Source organism: Bos indicus, chromosome 5, assembly GCF_029378745.1.
Source record: "Bos indicus isolate NIAB-ARS_2022 breed Sahiwal x Tharparkar chromosome 5, NIAB-ARS_B.indTharparkar_mat_pri_1.0, whole genome shotgun sequence".
Lineage (NCBI taxonomy): Eukaryota > Metazoa > Chordata > Mammalia > Artiodactyla > Bovidae > Bos > Bos indicus.
This window is the reverse complement of record NC_091764.1, coordinates 47,391,380-47,409,161: the sequence shown is the minus strand read 5'-3', so window position 1 is coordinate 47,409,161 and position 17,782 is coordinate 47,391,380. Positions and strand designations below refer to the sequence as shown.

The 17,782-nt window shown below is 40.4% G+C and overlaps 1 protein-coding gene across 10 annotated transcripts in view; it reads right to left on the bottom strand.

Moving 5' to 3' along the window:
* GRIP1 (glutamate receptor interacting protein 1) overlaps positions 1–17,782 on the bottom strand; it is a 502,117-nt gene that overhangs the window by 159,922 nt on the left and 324,413 nt on the right. For all 10 annotated transcript variants that reach the window (XM_070789346.1, XM_070789345.1, XM_070789349.1 and 7 more), the window contains exons 3-4: positions 10,177–10,312; positions 7,006–7,151 (exon numbers count right to left, since the gene is read on the bottom strand). In XM_070789346.1, the coding sequence (XP_070645447.1) occupies positions 7,006–7,151; positions 10,177–10,312 (282 nt within the window). The remainder of the gene's footprint in view (positions 1–7,005; positions 7,152–10,176; positions 10,313–17,782) is intronic.

Genomic DNA, 17,782 nt, shown 5'->3' with positions numbered 1-17,782 from the left:
GACAACTGGATAACACTCATAAAACATAACTGTTCTTGAGTAACTAATAATTATCTTTTTTGCAGCTAGCACAAGAAGAAAAGTATTACTCTCAGATTGCCATTAATAGGTTAAGCTGATGCAAATTGATTTTCTGACATGATGCATAGCAATTAAACAAAGACATCAACAACCCAAATGAAACTTGGAGAGTAAAAGAAATTTGAAGTACATTCAAAATATTACTACTAACTATAAAATAAAGATCTACTTAATTTTACTTGATACCATCATGCTCAGGTTATGTTTGCCTGGTTATTGCTCTCATTTCACCAAATGAAATTGCATTGCCAAGTTGCTATCTCTAATTACATTATACACAGTATGAGGAGATAAGTTATATTATGAGCTTCCCTGGTGGCTCAGAAGATAAACAGTCCATCTGCAATGCAGGAGAACTCAGTTTGATCCCTGGGTCAGGAATAACCTCTGGAGAAGGGAATGGCTCCCCACTCCACTATCGACAAGAAACTTATAGACAAAAGTTAAAGGCATCTTTGAAAAGAACATTTCTTTCCACTCATAGGAGTAAAAAATAATTTTAATGAAGCATTAATTATAATTACTTGTTAATTATCATAAATTATGAATCCTTAAAGGAGTGGACACCATTATGAACAGCACACAGGTAAATTCACAAAACTGGACACATGCAGCTGGAACAAAGTACAATAAGAACTTGGATTTGCTCAAAAGCAATATAAATCTACAGCTGAACAAAATGTTTTGGTATACTGCTGATTTAATTAAATGTCATATTCTTGCTATCAGGGGGATTTCAGTTTATTCTAATCAGCTAGGAGCAGTGCATACAAATATTCAAAAGAATTGAGATACAGTTTTAATTAAATGAAAAAAAAAAAAAAAAAAACCTGAGTTCAAACCGAATGGTTTCTTATTTCCATGACCTAACAAGCCACTTGAAGAAATTGGTTAAGAACATGATCTTTCTGTTCCTATTAAGGAAAAGATACAGGGAGAAATAATTAATGAGCATCTATGGAATGTTTTCTGTGTGCCAGAAACTCTGAAAGTGGTTTACAAATTGTATTTAATTTAATCATTAAATCAACTTTCAATTATATACAACCAAATTCTAATTCTGGGCCACCTGTCCTTGTTGGCTGAATGTCTGTTCTGGGGAAGCAAAACACTGTAATTTTAATTTTGCTTGAACTAAATCTTACTGACCACAAAATCTTACAATCAAATCTAAAGTCAATATAAAGACTTTAGGGATTATCTACAGCTTTAGATTATCCACACTATTGCTCTTCATCATGGGCAAAGAAAAATGGGACTCCTCACTACATTTTAATATACTTAATGAAATAGATTTGGTCTTTATAATTTATATTTGTGTGACTGGCTCTTTGTGACTGAGGTTTCATATTCAGCACCAGACATCCGGTTTGGCCATGTGAATTCTACTCACAGCTTCACGTGTGTGTATGGACGCAGAGATCCAATCAAGGGGCTTACCCAAAGAATCAAACTGAGCACATAAAAGGCCGAGGTAGAACCAATTTTATAATGCAACAACACTACTCCTCAGTATTTTAGTTGTTCTGATGCCCCTTGTTTCTATATGTGCATATGTATATATTTCTATATCATAAAGTGACACTCTATTTTATTATGGTAGGTTTGGTTTTTCTAAATTATATACTACTCCTCCGCCTCCCCAACACCTATACCTATAGGAGAACAGGAGTTGTGTACCTTCCTACCTCATTACGTTGGTTATGCATAGCTAACTTGCTTTGGCCTATGGGGTGTTAGGAGATGTGAGCAGAATCTGCAAATGTGCTCCTGTGGTTAGGCTTGTCTTGTTTTCCTTCTGCAACTGGCACAGGAAGAGCTTCCCTCGGGTAGCTGATATTCCCTCAGACTACATCCCCTAACGAACCATGTGGAGAAGACCTGGGATGACCCCCTGTCCCCCCAACCATATCATCATCATCACCATTTTCATCATCATCTATAGTCTTTCTATCTCTCTTAGAATTAGACATGAGAAGTAATCAGGCTGTCACAGGGACATACCTTAACACATTTACTTGAATTATGGAAAAACTTCTTCTGATAAAAAGCTAGCCTGATTTAGCTAATGGTTTAGCAGCGAGGACTGCCTTTGACAATAAAATTCCATGGCAGACATTTTTCATAAAACAAATGAGGTAAATCTGTAGCTTTAAGATTTGAATGGAAATGGTATTTAAAGATGTATAAAATAAACCTCACGCCAAAATTATATGCTGTCTAACTACTAAGTGAGTGAAATAAACCTCATGCCAAAATTATATGCTGTCTAACTACTAAAGCTTATCATAAAGAATTTTAGGTGTTAACTAAAAAGTGGATGAGAATTAGGTAATATTTCAAAATTCTTTAAGGGTTATGGGAACAAAAAATTTGAAGGCACTCCTTTAGACCAACTTTGAACATACAAATGCCCAAGATACAGTCTGGTAACATGCTCTCTAAATACAGTCTCGAAATACCACATAATTCTAGAGTCGAAAAGAATGCTAAGCTCACGGAGGTCGACTATTTCATTGTCATTAAGAAACTGAGTATCAGAAAAGGGGAGTTGCTTACCCAGGGTCACAGTTCCATTTTCCTTCTATCTGCTCTCTGTCTCTCTGCACCACTTTCTGTCTTTCTCCCTCTCTCTCATACACACACACACACACACACACACACACACACACACTCTCTCATACAGATCTTTCTCCAATTCCTGCTGGACTATGGGGCTGGCTAAGTCTCAGATTGCTGTGATTCTTGAGAGAGTTACAGTCTTGGCCTTGGGTGGCCTATCTTTCAGCAGGCAGCTCTCTCCCTGGGGTCTGGCTTGTGCCTGCTCTAACTGTCTGAGCTCAGTGAAAGGGAGGCTTATTAATCCCTTCGATCTCCCTGAACGCAAAGATCTTATTAATTTATCTAAACATAATAGAAAGAGACAGAGATAATCCTTGGCGAATAGACCTCTGCTATCTGATTTCTACTAAAAACTTCACACTTTTGTGTTTAAAAATATTTTCTATTTTTCCATCAGCTTTATTGTGTGAGGGAGAAAAGGCAGGTATAATCACCAAGTCAGGAGAAGTTTTAACCCCTGGATATCTCTGATGTCCACCCTCTCCTCTTTAACTCTATTAATGCTATATTTATTCAGAGTATTACCTCTCTTTTGGAAAACTGTAACAGCCTGGGGGCTTATAGCTTCCATTTGATCTCTTAAAATAAGCCTAAAAACTCTGATCTGGGGGGCTTCCCTGGTGGTCCAGTGGTTAAGGCTCCATGCTTCCACCGCTGGGGGCATGGGTTTGATACCTGGTTGGGAAACTAAGATCCCACGTGCTGTGTGGCATAGCCAAAACATAAGAATAAACCAAAACCAAAACTCTGATCTGAGGATGCTGCCCCTTGGCCTTAAAAACCTTTAAAAAAAAAGGCTCCTGATTGCCCACCATTCACGGCTTACAAGGCCCTCCTTCACTTTGTTTACCTCACTGACATGTTTACCTCACTGACCTCGTCCCTCTGAGGCCCTCTCTTTCCTTTTGTGTTCCAGTAATTCCAAACTGGAGATTCAACCTGTGAACTGCACTATCTTCATACTTCCTTGTCATACCCTATGCCTGGAATGTTAGTCTTCCTCCTGGACCTGCATAAATGCCTTCTAATCTACTGTGAAGTCCCTAGCTCTGGACAACCCAAAATGCTCAACAAATCTCCACAACTGCCTTACCCTGAGAGCAATACTAAGAGTTCCTCTTAGGAACAGGTTGTGTTTTATTGAATATGTATGTACACAGTGGAATAAAAATGCTTAATCAAAGAGCATTAACTCTAGATATTTGACTCCTCTTAACTCCCAGGCAGTGGTGTAAGATAGTGATTTCAAAAAAACTGACTTTAAGTTCAAGAAACATAGTACTTTCAGTGTAATAACAATAACAACAACAATAATAATAGTAATATGGCTAAGATACACTATGGCTTACGGAGTCTGTGCTTATGATCTAAATACATGGTTACAGCCTTGAAATCTTACAAAAATTCTACATCCATTACAGTCATTTTGTAGCTGAGAAACCTAAAGCTCAGCGAACTTATTAATAATTTCCCCAAAGTCACAAAGCTAGAAAGGGACAAAACTGACACTTAGCTAGTGACACAGTGCTAGCTCTCAACACTCTATTTTACTGCCGGCTCTTACTGAAAATAAAAACACTGTAGCAAAGTTTTAGAACTCAGATTCCAATTGATTTTGTTATAAAATCACCATGAGATTTTCGGTGTTAGATTTTATGTTAAGAATAAGAACTCATGATTGGTATGTATTATACATTCACTCTCTGAGTGCTATCTCCTAATCCCAAAGTCTCAAACATCATCTCTAGTCCCATTACTCTTAAATTTACTTTTCAACTCTAGATCTTTCTCACAAATGCCAAACTGTATCTTCAACATTTTCTTGACATTTTCTCTTAGCATGTCAAATAGGCACCTCAACTGTAGTATTTTAAACAATGAACTTCTTTAAAAAAAATTTTTTTTAAATTTTATTTATTTAATTTGGCCACGCTGCACAGCTTGTGCAATCTGAGTTTCCCCAGTCAGGTATCGAACCTGGACATCCTGCATTGGAAGCACAGATGCCTAATCGCTGGACCACAAGGCAATTTCCTCCAGCAATAAACTTCTGATCTTCTCACAAGTCAGCTCTGCCCACATTCTTATCCACCCCCATTAATGGCAACTCCATCCTTCCAGTTGCTCAGGCTTAAAACCTTCTGATGGTCCTTGACTTTTCTCTTTCTGCAGGTGCTCAGTCATGTCTGACTCTTTGTGACCCCATGGACTGTAGCCCACCAGGCTTCTCTGTCCATGGGGATTCTCCAGGCAAGAATACAGGGGATCTTCCCAGCCTAGGGGTTGAACCAGGGTCTCCTGCATTGCAGGCAGATTCTTTACCAGCTGAGCTACCAGAGAAGCCCCCTCTTTCTGCATAACCCACATTAAATTCATCAGGAAATCCTGTTGGTTCTGTCTTCAAAATAGCTGGGGAATATGAGTGCTTTTCACCATTTCTTCCATCACCTTCACCTGGATCACTGCAATAGTCCTCCAAATGGTCTCCCAAGCTTCTACCTTTGACTCGCAGCCTATTCTCAACACAGCAGCCAGAGGAGCCTTTGAAAACGTTAATCAGATCATGTCACTCCTCTGCCCAAACCATACAATGCTTTCCTTCATCATTCAGAGCAACACTTAAGGTCCCTCCGTTGGCCTACATGGATGCGCTATCCTTTACACTTCTTACCACCTCCCCCACTTCTCTTCATGCTTACTCTGTTCCAGCCATACTGTCCTTCTTTATGTTTCTAGAACTAGGCCAGATTATTGGCCAGATTATTATTCTAATCTGGCCAAACAAAAGGCCAGATTATTCCTGTCTTTTGATTTCAGCACTGGCATTTTCTTCTTTCTGGAACTCTTTTAACTCAGAAAATCATATAGGTAATTTCCTCACCTCCTTCAAGTCACCGATTAATATCACTTTCTCAATGAAACTGTTCCTAACCACTCTACTTCACATTGCCAATGACACTCCCCGCCCACACTCCCAACCCTTCTCCTTGCTTTATTTTTTTCCCCCGACAGCATTCATGACCCATAACATTCATGCTACATACAGCTGATCCTTGAACAACATGGTTTGAACAGTGTGGGTCCATGTACCTGTGGATTTTTTCAATAGTAAATCCTATAGTACTGCACTATACCTGGTTGGTTGAATCTAGGATATGGAAGAACCTTGGTTTTGGAGGAATCATATATATGGAGGCTCAAATACAAGTTGTGCATTGATTTTCAACTGCAAGGAGGACTGGCACTTCTAACCCCTCATTGTTCAAGGATCAGTTGTAATTAACTTATTTATTGTGGTTTTATTTTATTTTCTGTCTTCCTCTAGTAGTAGTAGTAGTGCTAGTCTCTTCAGTCGTTTTTGACTCTTCGCGATCCCATGGACTGGGGCTTGCCAGACTCCTCTGTCCATGGAATTCTCCAGGCAAGAATACTGGAGTTAGCTGCCATTTCCTCCTCCAGAGGATCTTCCCAACCCAGGGATGGAACCTCGGTCTCCTGCACTGAGGCAGATTCTTTACCATCTGCAGCACCAGGGAAGTCCCTCCTAGAGTGTAAATTCTACCGACATTCATTGGGGGACAGGCTGGAGCACGGTAATGCTCAATAAGTCATCACTAAACAAATAAATTATCACCAGTTATGAAGAATAATCAATCTCAGTTCTCAGTAGTACAGAAGAGCAAAGCTCTGACTTCGGTGCCTACTAATTTGGGAAAACGTACTTAACTTAAGCATCTGTAAAATGAGAATAATAATGATAATAATGCCTACCTTATAGTTTTGATTGATTTGTATATGTATTATTTACCAAACATTTTTATATTGCCAGGTACTGTCCTGAATGCTTTACAAACGCTAACTCATTTAATCCTCATAACAGATCCATGAGATCTGTTATGTAGTAACCATGAGTAGTATCATAGGTTACTAATATCATCCCCATTTTTCAGATGTGCAAAGTGAAACAAAAGAAGCTTAAGTAACTTTCTCAAAGGCATGCAGCTAGTAAAAACTGGAGCTAGGAATTGACTGTCTATTTGAACTAAAGTTCAGCTCTGATGTTCACAGACGGCTTTAATGAAACACGAGTCCTAGATAATTTCATCATCATTTATGCTCTTTTACATTCTTCCAGAGTAGGCAATAGAAATTCAGATAATTTTTTAAATATTAAGAAAATATGCTCTGCTGTTCCTGTAATAAGACAACGATGGCAAAAGAGGGGGAAAAAAAAAAAGGAGAACCAAGAGTTTGAGGCAAAAACATGGTGCAGCTGTTCTGCCTCTGGCCGTGATGACTTACAGACTGGTGGCAGCTCATACTCCACCTCCAGAACTACTCTTTCCCCGACGTTCTTCAGCAAGCTGATGATCTCATCGTGGCGGAATTTGGCCAGGTTGATGCCATTCACTGCTTTGATGTAGTCACCCACATCCAACTGATCACTTCTGCAAAACAAAGAGTCACTTAGTAGAGCTCTCATCCCCATGGGCCAGTCTGATCGTATTTCCCACTTTGCTATCATGGATAAACATGCAAGCCCAGAAGGCCGACACAGCAGGGTCCCTGCCTCCTAGGATGCGGCTGGTTCCTAAGGGCAGGAGTGCAGCTGAGGGTGGATGAGACGCTCAGGGATCCCTCTCACTCACGCTGACTATATGCTTTCCAAGTCCTCTACTGCATCTGCTGCTATCTCTGATTTTTTTCCCCAAGCCTTTACCTCTTTTATTTTTAAAGAGCATCAAAAAGTGAAATAAAGAGAAAACTACCTGTAGTTGCTCTGCCCCTAAACAGTTGGTTCTCCTGGGGCAGATTATCTGTATCCTGGACACACTAGAAGTTTTCCGTTCTTATTCCCTTTCAATGTTGCTGCTTGCCTTTTGGACATTTCACCACTTTCGGTATCTTCACTAGAAGTATGTCCAGGGCCATATAGAAGGTCATTTTATTTTGCTATTTATTACGTATAGCAGGACTGATTTCAAAAAGTATCAGTGAAGAAGAAATTACAACGAAGGCACGGGAATTCAGTAACAGACTCCTCTCTCCTCACCATCATAATAGAACTGTGGCTACTTTGGGGCGTTTAGTCAAACTCTACTTCTAAACCAAGAGCAGGCAGCAAGACCAATGATAGGACTTAATTCAATAATATGTTCTCCCAAATAAAAAGAATGAATTCACTTGTTTTACATTAGCCCAGCTCCAGTCATTCTCTCTTCAGAACCTCCATAATCCTCTCTAGAGTACACATGGTCACTCTTAACCCAGGTTTACTGACTGACACTTATTTGGCAACTTAATTGTCTCATGCACTGTGACAGCTCTTATGTTGTTGCTTTTTACTATTACACAATGTGATTATTGCTTCCAAACTTTTCATGTTTTTTTTTAATACCCTATTTCCCTTAATAGATTATAAACCCCCTAAGGGCAGGTATCTTATCTTGACTTATTTTGGTTTACTACCTGTGAAATGGTAGTGGCTTAAACAATAAATATTTGGTGATCAATAATACTCACTCTAACTGGCAGAGTGTTACTTTTAATTATAAGATCAATACATGTGTGAACGATATTCTCACCCCCTCCCATGCCAGTCATGCTTGCTTTAGGGGTTACATACAAAGAAACCTTGGAGACACACGAAGTTCCAGCATCACGAATTGGCTATGACTGTTAAAAATTAAAGGAGGCTATGGTGGAAAGAAATCTCTTAAAAACCATATTGGAAAATAATATAAAAATAATACATATATATGTGTGCGTGTATGTGTGTGTGTGTGCTCAGTCACGTCTGACTCCTTGTGACCCCATGGACTGTAGCCCACCAAGTTCCTCTGTCCATGAAAATTTCCAGGTAAGTATACTGGAGCAGGTTGCCATTTCCTTCTCTAGGGGATCTTCCCGATTCAGGGATTGAACCCATATCTCTTGTGACTCCTGCATTGGCAGGCAGATTCTTTACTACTGAGCCACCCGGGAAGCCCTGTATATATATTAATATGTATAACTGAATCAGTTTGATGTACAGCAGAAATTAACACATTTTAAATTAACTATACTTCAACTTTTTAAAAAATGCAAAAAAACCCCCCACAAACCCTGAAGGAAGGAGATTAAGTTGCTTGTGTTGATATCAACTTGGTTTTACAAACAGTACTGCAGATCATGGAGCAATCAATTGGCTTGAGCTTATAAATTGTACAAATAGGCTGATCATTGAAAATAACCACTATTTCAGGTGGCACTTAATAAGGTAAGAACTCTAAAACTTAATTTGGGATTCTGTGGACACGAGTTCTGGTGTCCAGGATTTAAGGGACAGTGGCAACCCAGTCCAGTACTCTTGCCTGGAAAATCCCATGGACGGAGGAGCCTGGTGGGCGGCAATCCATGGGGTCGAGAAGGGTCAGACATGACTGAGTGACTTCACTTTCACTTTTCACTTTCCTGCATTGGAGAAGGAAATGGCAACCCACTCCAGTGTTCTTGCCCGGAGAATCCCAGGGACAGGGGAGCCTGGTGGGCTGCCGTCTATGGGGTCGCACAGAGTCGGACACGACTGAAGTGACTTAGCAGCAGCAGCAGCAGCAACCTCACTTTGAATGAAACCTCACCATTCCACCCTTTCTTTCCGAGGTAGATTTCGATTTTGGCTACAGAGCAAACCCACTCCTGGCCAGCACTCAGGATGCTCTGTCATCAGCAAGAACTAGTGCCGTCTGCAGTCTAATAAGAACAAGGACAAAACCAGTCCTTCTCAGCTAAGCCTTCTGCCCTTTTGGAAATCATCTCTTTGTCCCGATGAAAGGAAAATCTCACAAGTAGAAAAGCTGAGAATATGTAGGACAAGTAAAACTGTTACTGAGACGCTTGGAGCTGGGCCTCCCTCGCTGTCTGGGCTCCTCATGTGGCAGTTTCCCCTGTTCACAGAAGATGGGTCACCCACTCCCCGTTAGATGATTGGACAGTCTCACTCCCACTGCAGTAGGGGCACATTTGAGGACTAAATCCATACGGGCGGCTGGTTTTTTTTAAAGATTTTTTTTGATGTGGTCCATTTAAAAAATCTTTATTGAATTTATTACAATATTGTTTTTGTGTTATGCTTTGGTTTTCTGGCCACGAGGCATGTGGGATCTTAGCTCCTCGACCAGGGATCAAACCTGCACCCTTTGCATTGGAAGGTGAAGTCTTCACCACTGCCAGAGAAGTCCAGACACAAGCATTTTAAAATTAATATCTTAGGAGGACTTGACTGCTCTTGAGATGACACAAGAGCTCCCTGGTGACTTTGGCATGGGCCAGAAAAGCCATCCTTCTGAAATCTGCCTCCTCCCCACCCCCTGGGCTTCCACCTGGCAGATGGCAGTGTCATTTATCTATTAGTGACCTTTTCTGATGGAGCTTTAAGTTCTGAATTAATTACACCTTCACTCCTTTTTCTACGTTTCCCTGCGATGCAGTTACCTAGCAGCGATTCCTCCTTGCCGCAGATTAGATACTCTGGGTTTGCCATCCTTGTCAATTCCGCCCGAGACCGTCAGCCCAAGGGTAGTGCCTTCCTTCTTCATCAGTTCAACCACAGTGGAGCCCTTGAATTCCTCTGTTAAAAGAAAATAATCTGCTTTAGTTAATGACAGCAGGAGCACAAAGGGTTGTCTTTGTGGGTGGTGAGGTGATTCCTCCCCATAAACGCTCTGCATTTTTTCTTTTGTGGGAAAAGTTCTGCGGCCTCTTTTCCACTGCCATTTGCAGAGCGTCTTGTAAAGAGGAGCATGCAGATAAGGCGGAGCAGCGATTCCACTAAAGGTTATTAAAATGGGTACCAGTGGGGTACTTCGTGCTAGATTCACAATAAATAGTCTGACATGGCTTATGTACAGGATAATATTCGCCCTTTGTTTCCTGTCATTCTGAAGTGACTTTCTCTCATGTTTCTCCTTGTAACTCTAAAGGGAGCAATTGAGAGTCATAAGGTAAAGGGGCTGTAATGGAATTTTAAATAATAATACAGTGCAGCAGCAGACTCCAAGTCTGCGATACCTTTTAGCTGAGGAAGACGAATGACATAAGAGAAGAGCTTTCTACAAGTTCAAGAAAAATATTATTGACTCTAGTTTTTTTCTTTTTGGTCTTTCAGAAAACAAAGTACAATAGCGTCATGTTACAACTTACATCATTTCTTACAAAATGTGTCACACTATATTAAGGCAGGGTTGGTCCTCAGAATCCCCAGGGAATTCTGTTAATTCTCATTCTCTCCTGAAATTTTTAAATCGTACCAATCGTGTGGGGGTCATATCTACACACCAAGTATGCGTGCATGCTCAGTTGGTCCGACTCTTTGTGACCCTAGGGACTGCAGCCCCACCAGGCTCCTTTGTCCATGAGATTTCCTAGGTTAAGAATACTGGAGTGGGTTGCAATTTCCTACTCCAGGGGATCTTCCTGACCCAAGGATTGAACCTGCATCTCTTGCATCTCCTGCACTGGCAGGTGGGTTCTTTACCACTGTGCCACAAGGGAAGCCCCACACACCAAGAGAGAACCCAAATCTTTTGATTGAAGGCACCACAGAAAGAAAACTTGACTCTCCTTGCTTTCAGAAATAGAAATGCCTCAACATTTACCTATCCAGAGATTAACTATGACAAGCATTGTTTCAAAATTCTGTTTGTTATCCCCAACTCTGCATATACTCTCTGGGTAGGAATGGGGAAACTCAACAGTTTTCCAACTCTTCCTGAATCAGGTTATGAATTTCAGGGATTATGAACTCCTAGGACATCAGAGATTCTCATGTTAAAATGCAAGAATAGACTTTCCTTTTCAAAGTCAAAAGAGCGAAAAGATTATTTGCACACTTCTGCCCTTTTCTTAACTACATATGGCAGTGTTAATTATCATTTCAAAATTTTATGAATGCATATCATAAAGGTTTTTGAATTATTGCTGCTGGTCTCCCATCCAATTAGCCAATAAAAAAGTCAAATTGTGTTAGAGAAAGAAATAATTTCTCATCTTGTCTAGTGAGGAGAACAGAGTACCTGGAGAAGGAAGACAGGAACAGGCCACTGATTTCGATGTATTAATGTCAGTCTAGGCTTGGGATTGCCAGCCTTGCATTCTTCTCTTTTCATGGCAGTTTCAGGACAGTGCATACCTGAGTTGTTGTTGATTTAAAACAGAACCCACGGAAGAGGCTATGAGTGTGAGTGATGTCAGCTTCATTTACTACATTTTGAATGAGAGATCAAATAATGATCGAAATTCAAGAAGTAAAATTCTCTGAGTGTTGAAGAACTGATGCTTTTGAACTGTGGTGCTGGAGAAGATTCTTGAGAGTTTCTTGGATAGCAAGGAAATCACACCAGTCAATCCTAAAGGAAATCAACCCTGAATATTCATTGGAAGGACTGATGCTAAAGCTGAAGCTGAAGCTCCAATACTTTGGCAACTTGATGTAAAGAGCAGACTTGCTGGAAAAGACCCTGACGCTGAGGAGGGCAAGAGGAGAAGGGAGTGACAGAGGATGCAGTGGTTGGAATGCATCACCAATGCAATGGACATGAGTTTGAGCAAACTCTGGGAGATGGTGAAGGAGAGGGAAGCCTGGCGTGCTGCAGTTCATGGAATGACAGAGAGTTGGACACGACTTAGTGACTGAACAAGAAGTAAAATTCTTGTCGAATATATAAAAGCACAGGGCTTTTTACATCATTGACCAGGTGCATTTGTAACAAAAGTCCGTGACAGTGTGCAGTTCATATGCCCCCTCAACATAGAACAAAGCAACCCTCTCTACACTCCATAAAGAAATACACAGGCACAGCTGATACCTGAAGAGGTCACTTAACAAGCAACCCCTTTAAGTCCTCCTTGGCAAAAGGCTAGGTAAAAATAAGGTTAACAATAAAGGAACGAAAATTACAAAATAGATGATGGCTATTCACATTACAGAGACATAATGTGTTCAACAACTCTGCCCAACGAAAGAATTGTTTGCATTTTCTTTAACTATGTAGATTGATTCCCTTTGGTTAAGCAGTTCATTACAGAGCTGTACTTGAGGAGTTGGGAGCCTTGATTTTTAAGGGTATGTCTTAAAGGTCAATTAGAAATACACAGAGAAGCAACTCTAAAACAGTAACAAGCAAGGGAGAATTAAGTTTCAATTAATAAGAACTTCACTCCTACTCAGGTTTTCAAGAGAGTACTTTCTGAATAACATGGGATATAGGACATGAAAAGAAAGTGAAAGTTGCTCAGTCGTGTCTGACTCTTTTCAACTCCATGGACCTTCTCCAAGGGATCTTCTCAACCCAGAAATTGAACTGGGGTTTCCTGCATTGCAGGCGGATTCTTTACCAACTGAGCTACCAGGGAAGCCCCATAGATTCAGCCTTATAAGATAAGGACAGTGCAATTTTCTCCAGAAAGTATCTAGGTCCTTCCCAGACCTCTGGCTGAATCTGAGAATCTAGAAAAGCTAAATTCAATGAGTTTAATTTGATCTCTGTTAAAATACAAATCCATCTGGGTTACTTTTAAAAGTAGTAATAGTCAATTACCCTCTTGTTTAAAAAGATTTCAAACCTTTCCCCAATAGTTAGTTCTAATAACACGAAAGAAAACATTAATGTACTGTACCACTTAACTGAGTAATTTGTGTATTCATTGATTCTAGCATTTACTGAGTGCTTACTATGAACCAGATGATGAAACTCAAAGATGGAAAAAGTCAGAGGTACTTAAAGCACAGCCACAGAGGCAGATGAATCAGAGAGCACCACGCCACAGTGTGGGTTGTGGGCGAGGTGGCCACAGAGGAGGTGGTCTTGGCAACAATGTGAAATGAAGACTTGCTGTTCCAAATAGAACATCAATTTCACAATTTTGTCTTCTGTCTAATCCGTCTGTATTTATCGATCAGGATTAGCAGAGTAGAACAGACCAAAGGGGGAATCTAAATTAGGCAAAACTCAGGAGTAAGGATAGAATATTGTCGCAAGAAAATGTGCTGAATCACAAGAATGTTAACTGCCAATAAATATCTCCAGACACTGCTTCTGCTGCTAAGTCACTTCAGTCGTGTCCCACTCTGTGCGACCCCACAGACAGCAGCCCAGCAGGCTCTGCCGTCCCTGGGATTCTCCAGGCAAGAACACTGAAGTGGATGGACTGACTAAATCATTTATGGGTGTTTCCGAATGGGAGAGGAGAAAAGCAGCAATGTGGGGAGGGAGGAACAGGCTTCTTGAGTTGGCTTTCTGCTAACCTGCGCGCTCCACTACACTAATCAATCATTTTATGTCTTTTTTGGTGCTTAATGTTTGCATAATGACCTAATGGCGAGGAGAAATGAAGACAGATGCGTTCATTTGCATGAGTTCCCTTGTATAGCAAGGTTTACTGAACAAAGCTCGCAGTGAAACACGTCAGTATATACTGACAATTTCTTTCTTTGTGATTTAAATTGCAAATGTCCCTCCCCAAATTAAGAGGACTCTGTAGTAAAGACGGCAGTCTCTCCATATCAGCAAGCAGCTCAGGGAACAGATGATGCTTAACTGGCAATGACTGAGCCGGTCGTGGATTTGACATTTTCCTTAATCATCATGTTTAATTATCTTAGAAAAGAAATTGCAGGTTCACATGTGTACCAGTACATGCACAACCAATAAGAATCTCACTGCTAGAATGAAATTTAGTTGCTTGCTGTTCTTCTCTGGGCTTGTAATTCAATCCTCTTAAAACTCTGGAAAGTTTTAAGAGAAGTACCTGGCAAAAGCAAGAGAAGTATGAAAAATTCTTGCAAATGAATAAAAAAATTCAATAACATAGGTGGTTAAAAATTAATATGCAGAAACCATAGCCTTTTATAAACAAATACCAACTAGTTAATGTTCTTGTAAAAGAAAAAACTCCATTTACAATAGTCAAAAAACTAAAATCCCTAAGAAAAAAAATTAATGAAAAATATACACAATCTCTGTGAAGAAAACTTTAACACACTTCTGAGGGAATACAAGCCCAGAACAAAAGAAAAGCTATCCCATTCATTCATTCATTCATTCAGTAAAAACTGAGCACTTACTATGTACCAGGTACTGTTCTAGCCTTTGGAGATACAGAACTCAACCAAACAGAGAAAATCCCAGATATTAAGGAACTGATATTCTATAATCCAACATAAAAATATGGCAATGCTCCTTAAATTATAAAGTTCACAATATCAAAAAAAATGCCAATAGGATTTGTGAGACACAAAGTATATTTTACATTATTGCAAAAATGGAACATGCTTCCATGCAAAGTTTCTGTGAAAAATGATATTCCTAAAGTCTGCCAGCTGGCTGATTAATGTTGCTATGAAAGAACAGAAAGAGCCTTTGCAGGAAGGCAGGCTACTGAAAGAGATGCTGGGTTATGACTGGATGTTACGCCACCAAAAGTATCACCCCTGAGAGAGATTAAAGAAGAAAGAAGGCAAAGACGTGTCATAGGCATAGGGCCTATAGAACCCAGATCAGACCATCTTAGTGCTTTGTAGTATGAAGATTGTAATGTTTTGCATAGAATAAACATACAGCATAATCATCTTGTTCTGTTCTGTGAAACTCTTGGTGTCCAGAAACTCTTGCCTCATCGATTATTTAAAAAGTACAATTAGGCTTAACAGCAGGAAAAGAGAGTTACTTGTAATTTTTAGAAGGTCCCTAAAATTCAGGGGCTAAATGATCAGGCAATTGCAAGGTGAACAATTGTAATCACACTTGCTGAAATCAGGGAGATGGACAAAAAATGACAATTACAGCAAAGAGTGATGACAAGAGTAAGTGCAGGGTCACCATGGTGCAGCCTGGGAGGATCCATCACCAGACTGGATAAGTCGTGCTCTGGACAGTTCCTCAGAGGAGTTATTTTGAGCCAGGTCTTGAAGGCAGCCTCATCTCAGCAAATGGAAGGGCAATGTTAAAGGCAGAGGAACAAGAAATGGTAGATGATGACCTAGGTTTTGGGATGTACACTTTTTCAATTCTGGATGCATGTTAGAAGCACCTGGGGGGCTTGGAAATAACAGCATGTGCACCCACCCCAGACCAAATCAATCTGAACACCACCTCCTGGTGCTGGTTCAGTGGCTCAGTCATGTCGGACTCTTTGTGACCCCACGGACTGTAGCCTGCCAGGCTCCTCTGTCCATAGGGTTTCCCAGGCAAGAATACTGGAGTGGGCTGCCATTCTCTTCTCCAGGGATCTTCCCAATCCAGGGATTGAAGCCGAACGTTTTAACTGTGAGATATTTAATTGAATCTTTTAAATAAATATGTATTTATTTATTAACTTATTTATGTGGTTTCATCAGGTCTTAGCTGCGGCGTGCAGGATCTTTTTTGCATCCTTTGAGATCTTTTTCATTGTGACACACAGGTTCCAGAGCACGTGGCACTTGGGTAGCTGTGGCACTTGGGTTTACTTGCAGCATGTGGAATACTAGTCCCTGACCAGGGGTCAAACCCACATCCCCTGTACTGTTAAGGTGGATTCTTAACCACTGGACCAGCAGGGAAATTTTTTAAGTGAATCTTAATTGTAAGAGTCATATGCAGTTACAAGAAATAATGCAGAGAAGCCCCTGATCCTCTTTACCTTGTTTTCCCCTAATGGTAACATCTTGTAGAACTATAATACTTATATATAAGTAGGATACTTATTTTGATGAAGTCAAGATACAGGCATTTCCATCACCACAAGGGTCCCACATATTATCCTTTATAGATCACCCACTACTCTCTTACTTCAACGCTTTTTTAAACCTCCTTGCAGCCATGAAATTAAAAGACGCTTACTCCTTGGAAGGAAAGTTATGACCAACCTAGATAGCATATTCAAAAGCAGAGACATTACTTTGCCAACAAAGGTCAGTCTAGTCAAGGCTATGGTTTTTCCAGTGGTCATGTATGGATGTGAGAGTTGGACTGTGAAGAAAGCTGAGCATGGAAGAATTGATGCTTTTAAACTGTGGTGTTGGAGAAGACTCTTGAGAGTCCCTTGGACTGCAAGGAGATCCAACCAGTCTATTCTGAAGATCAGCCCTGGGATTTCTTTGGAAGGAATGATGCTGAAGCTGAAACTCCAGTACTTTGGCCACCTCATGCGAAGAGTTGACTCATTGGAAAAGACTCTGCTGCTGGGAGGGATTGGGGGCAGGAGGAGAAGGGGACGACAGAAGATGAGATGGCTGGATGGCATCACTGACTCGATGGACGTGAGTCTGAGTGAACTCCGGGAGTTGGTGATGGACAGGGAGGCCTGGCGTGCTGCAATTCATGAGGTTGCAAAGAGTCGGACACAACTGAGCGACTGAACTGACTGAACTGACCCTATTCTCTGTGTTTATAACTTTGCCATTTTAAGAATGTTAAATAAATGCAGTCACACAGTGTGAAAACTTTGTGGTTGACTTTTTACACTCAGGATAATTTTCTGGTGAGTTATCCAAGTTGTGCGTAGTAAGAGTTCCTTTTTCTTGTTAAGTAGTGTCCCATGGTACAAACATACAAAGTTGGTATCACCATCAACCTGTTGAAGGACATTTTGGTTGTTTTCAGTTTGGGGCTACTATGAATAAAGCTGCTACAAACATTCATATGTGAGTTTCTGTGTGGACATAATTACTCATTTATCAGGGATAAATGCCCAGGAGTACAAGTGCTAAGCCATACAATAGTTGCATATTTAGTTTTCTAACGAGCTGTCAAATTGTTTTCCGAGATAGCAGTACCATTTTGCATTCCCACCAGCAGCGTGTGAATGATCCACTGGCATTCTCGCCAGAACTTGATTGTTACTGTTTTTATTTTAGCCACACTGATATGTGTGAGACACTTAATTGAATCTTTAAAATAAATATGTATTTACTTAAATAAATACATGGCTGTTAGTGATATCTAACTACAGTTTTAATTCTTGGCTAAGTTGAGCCATTTCTCTAATGGGAAATGTGAAATTTGTGTGTGTGTACTTATTTGCCATCTGCATATCCTCTTTGGTGAAATGTCTTTTCAGG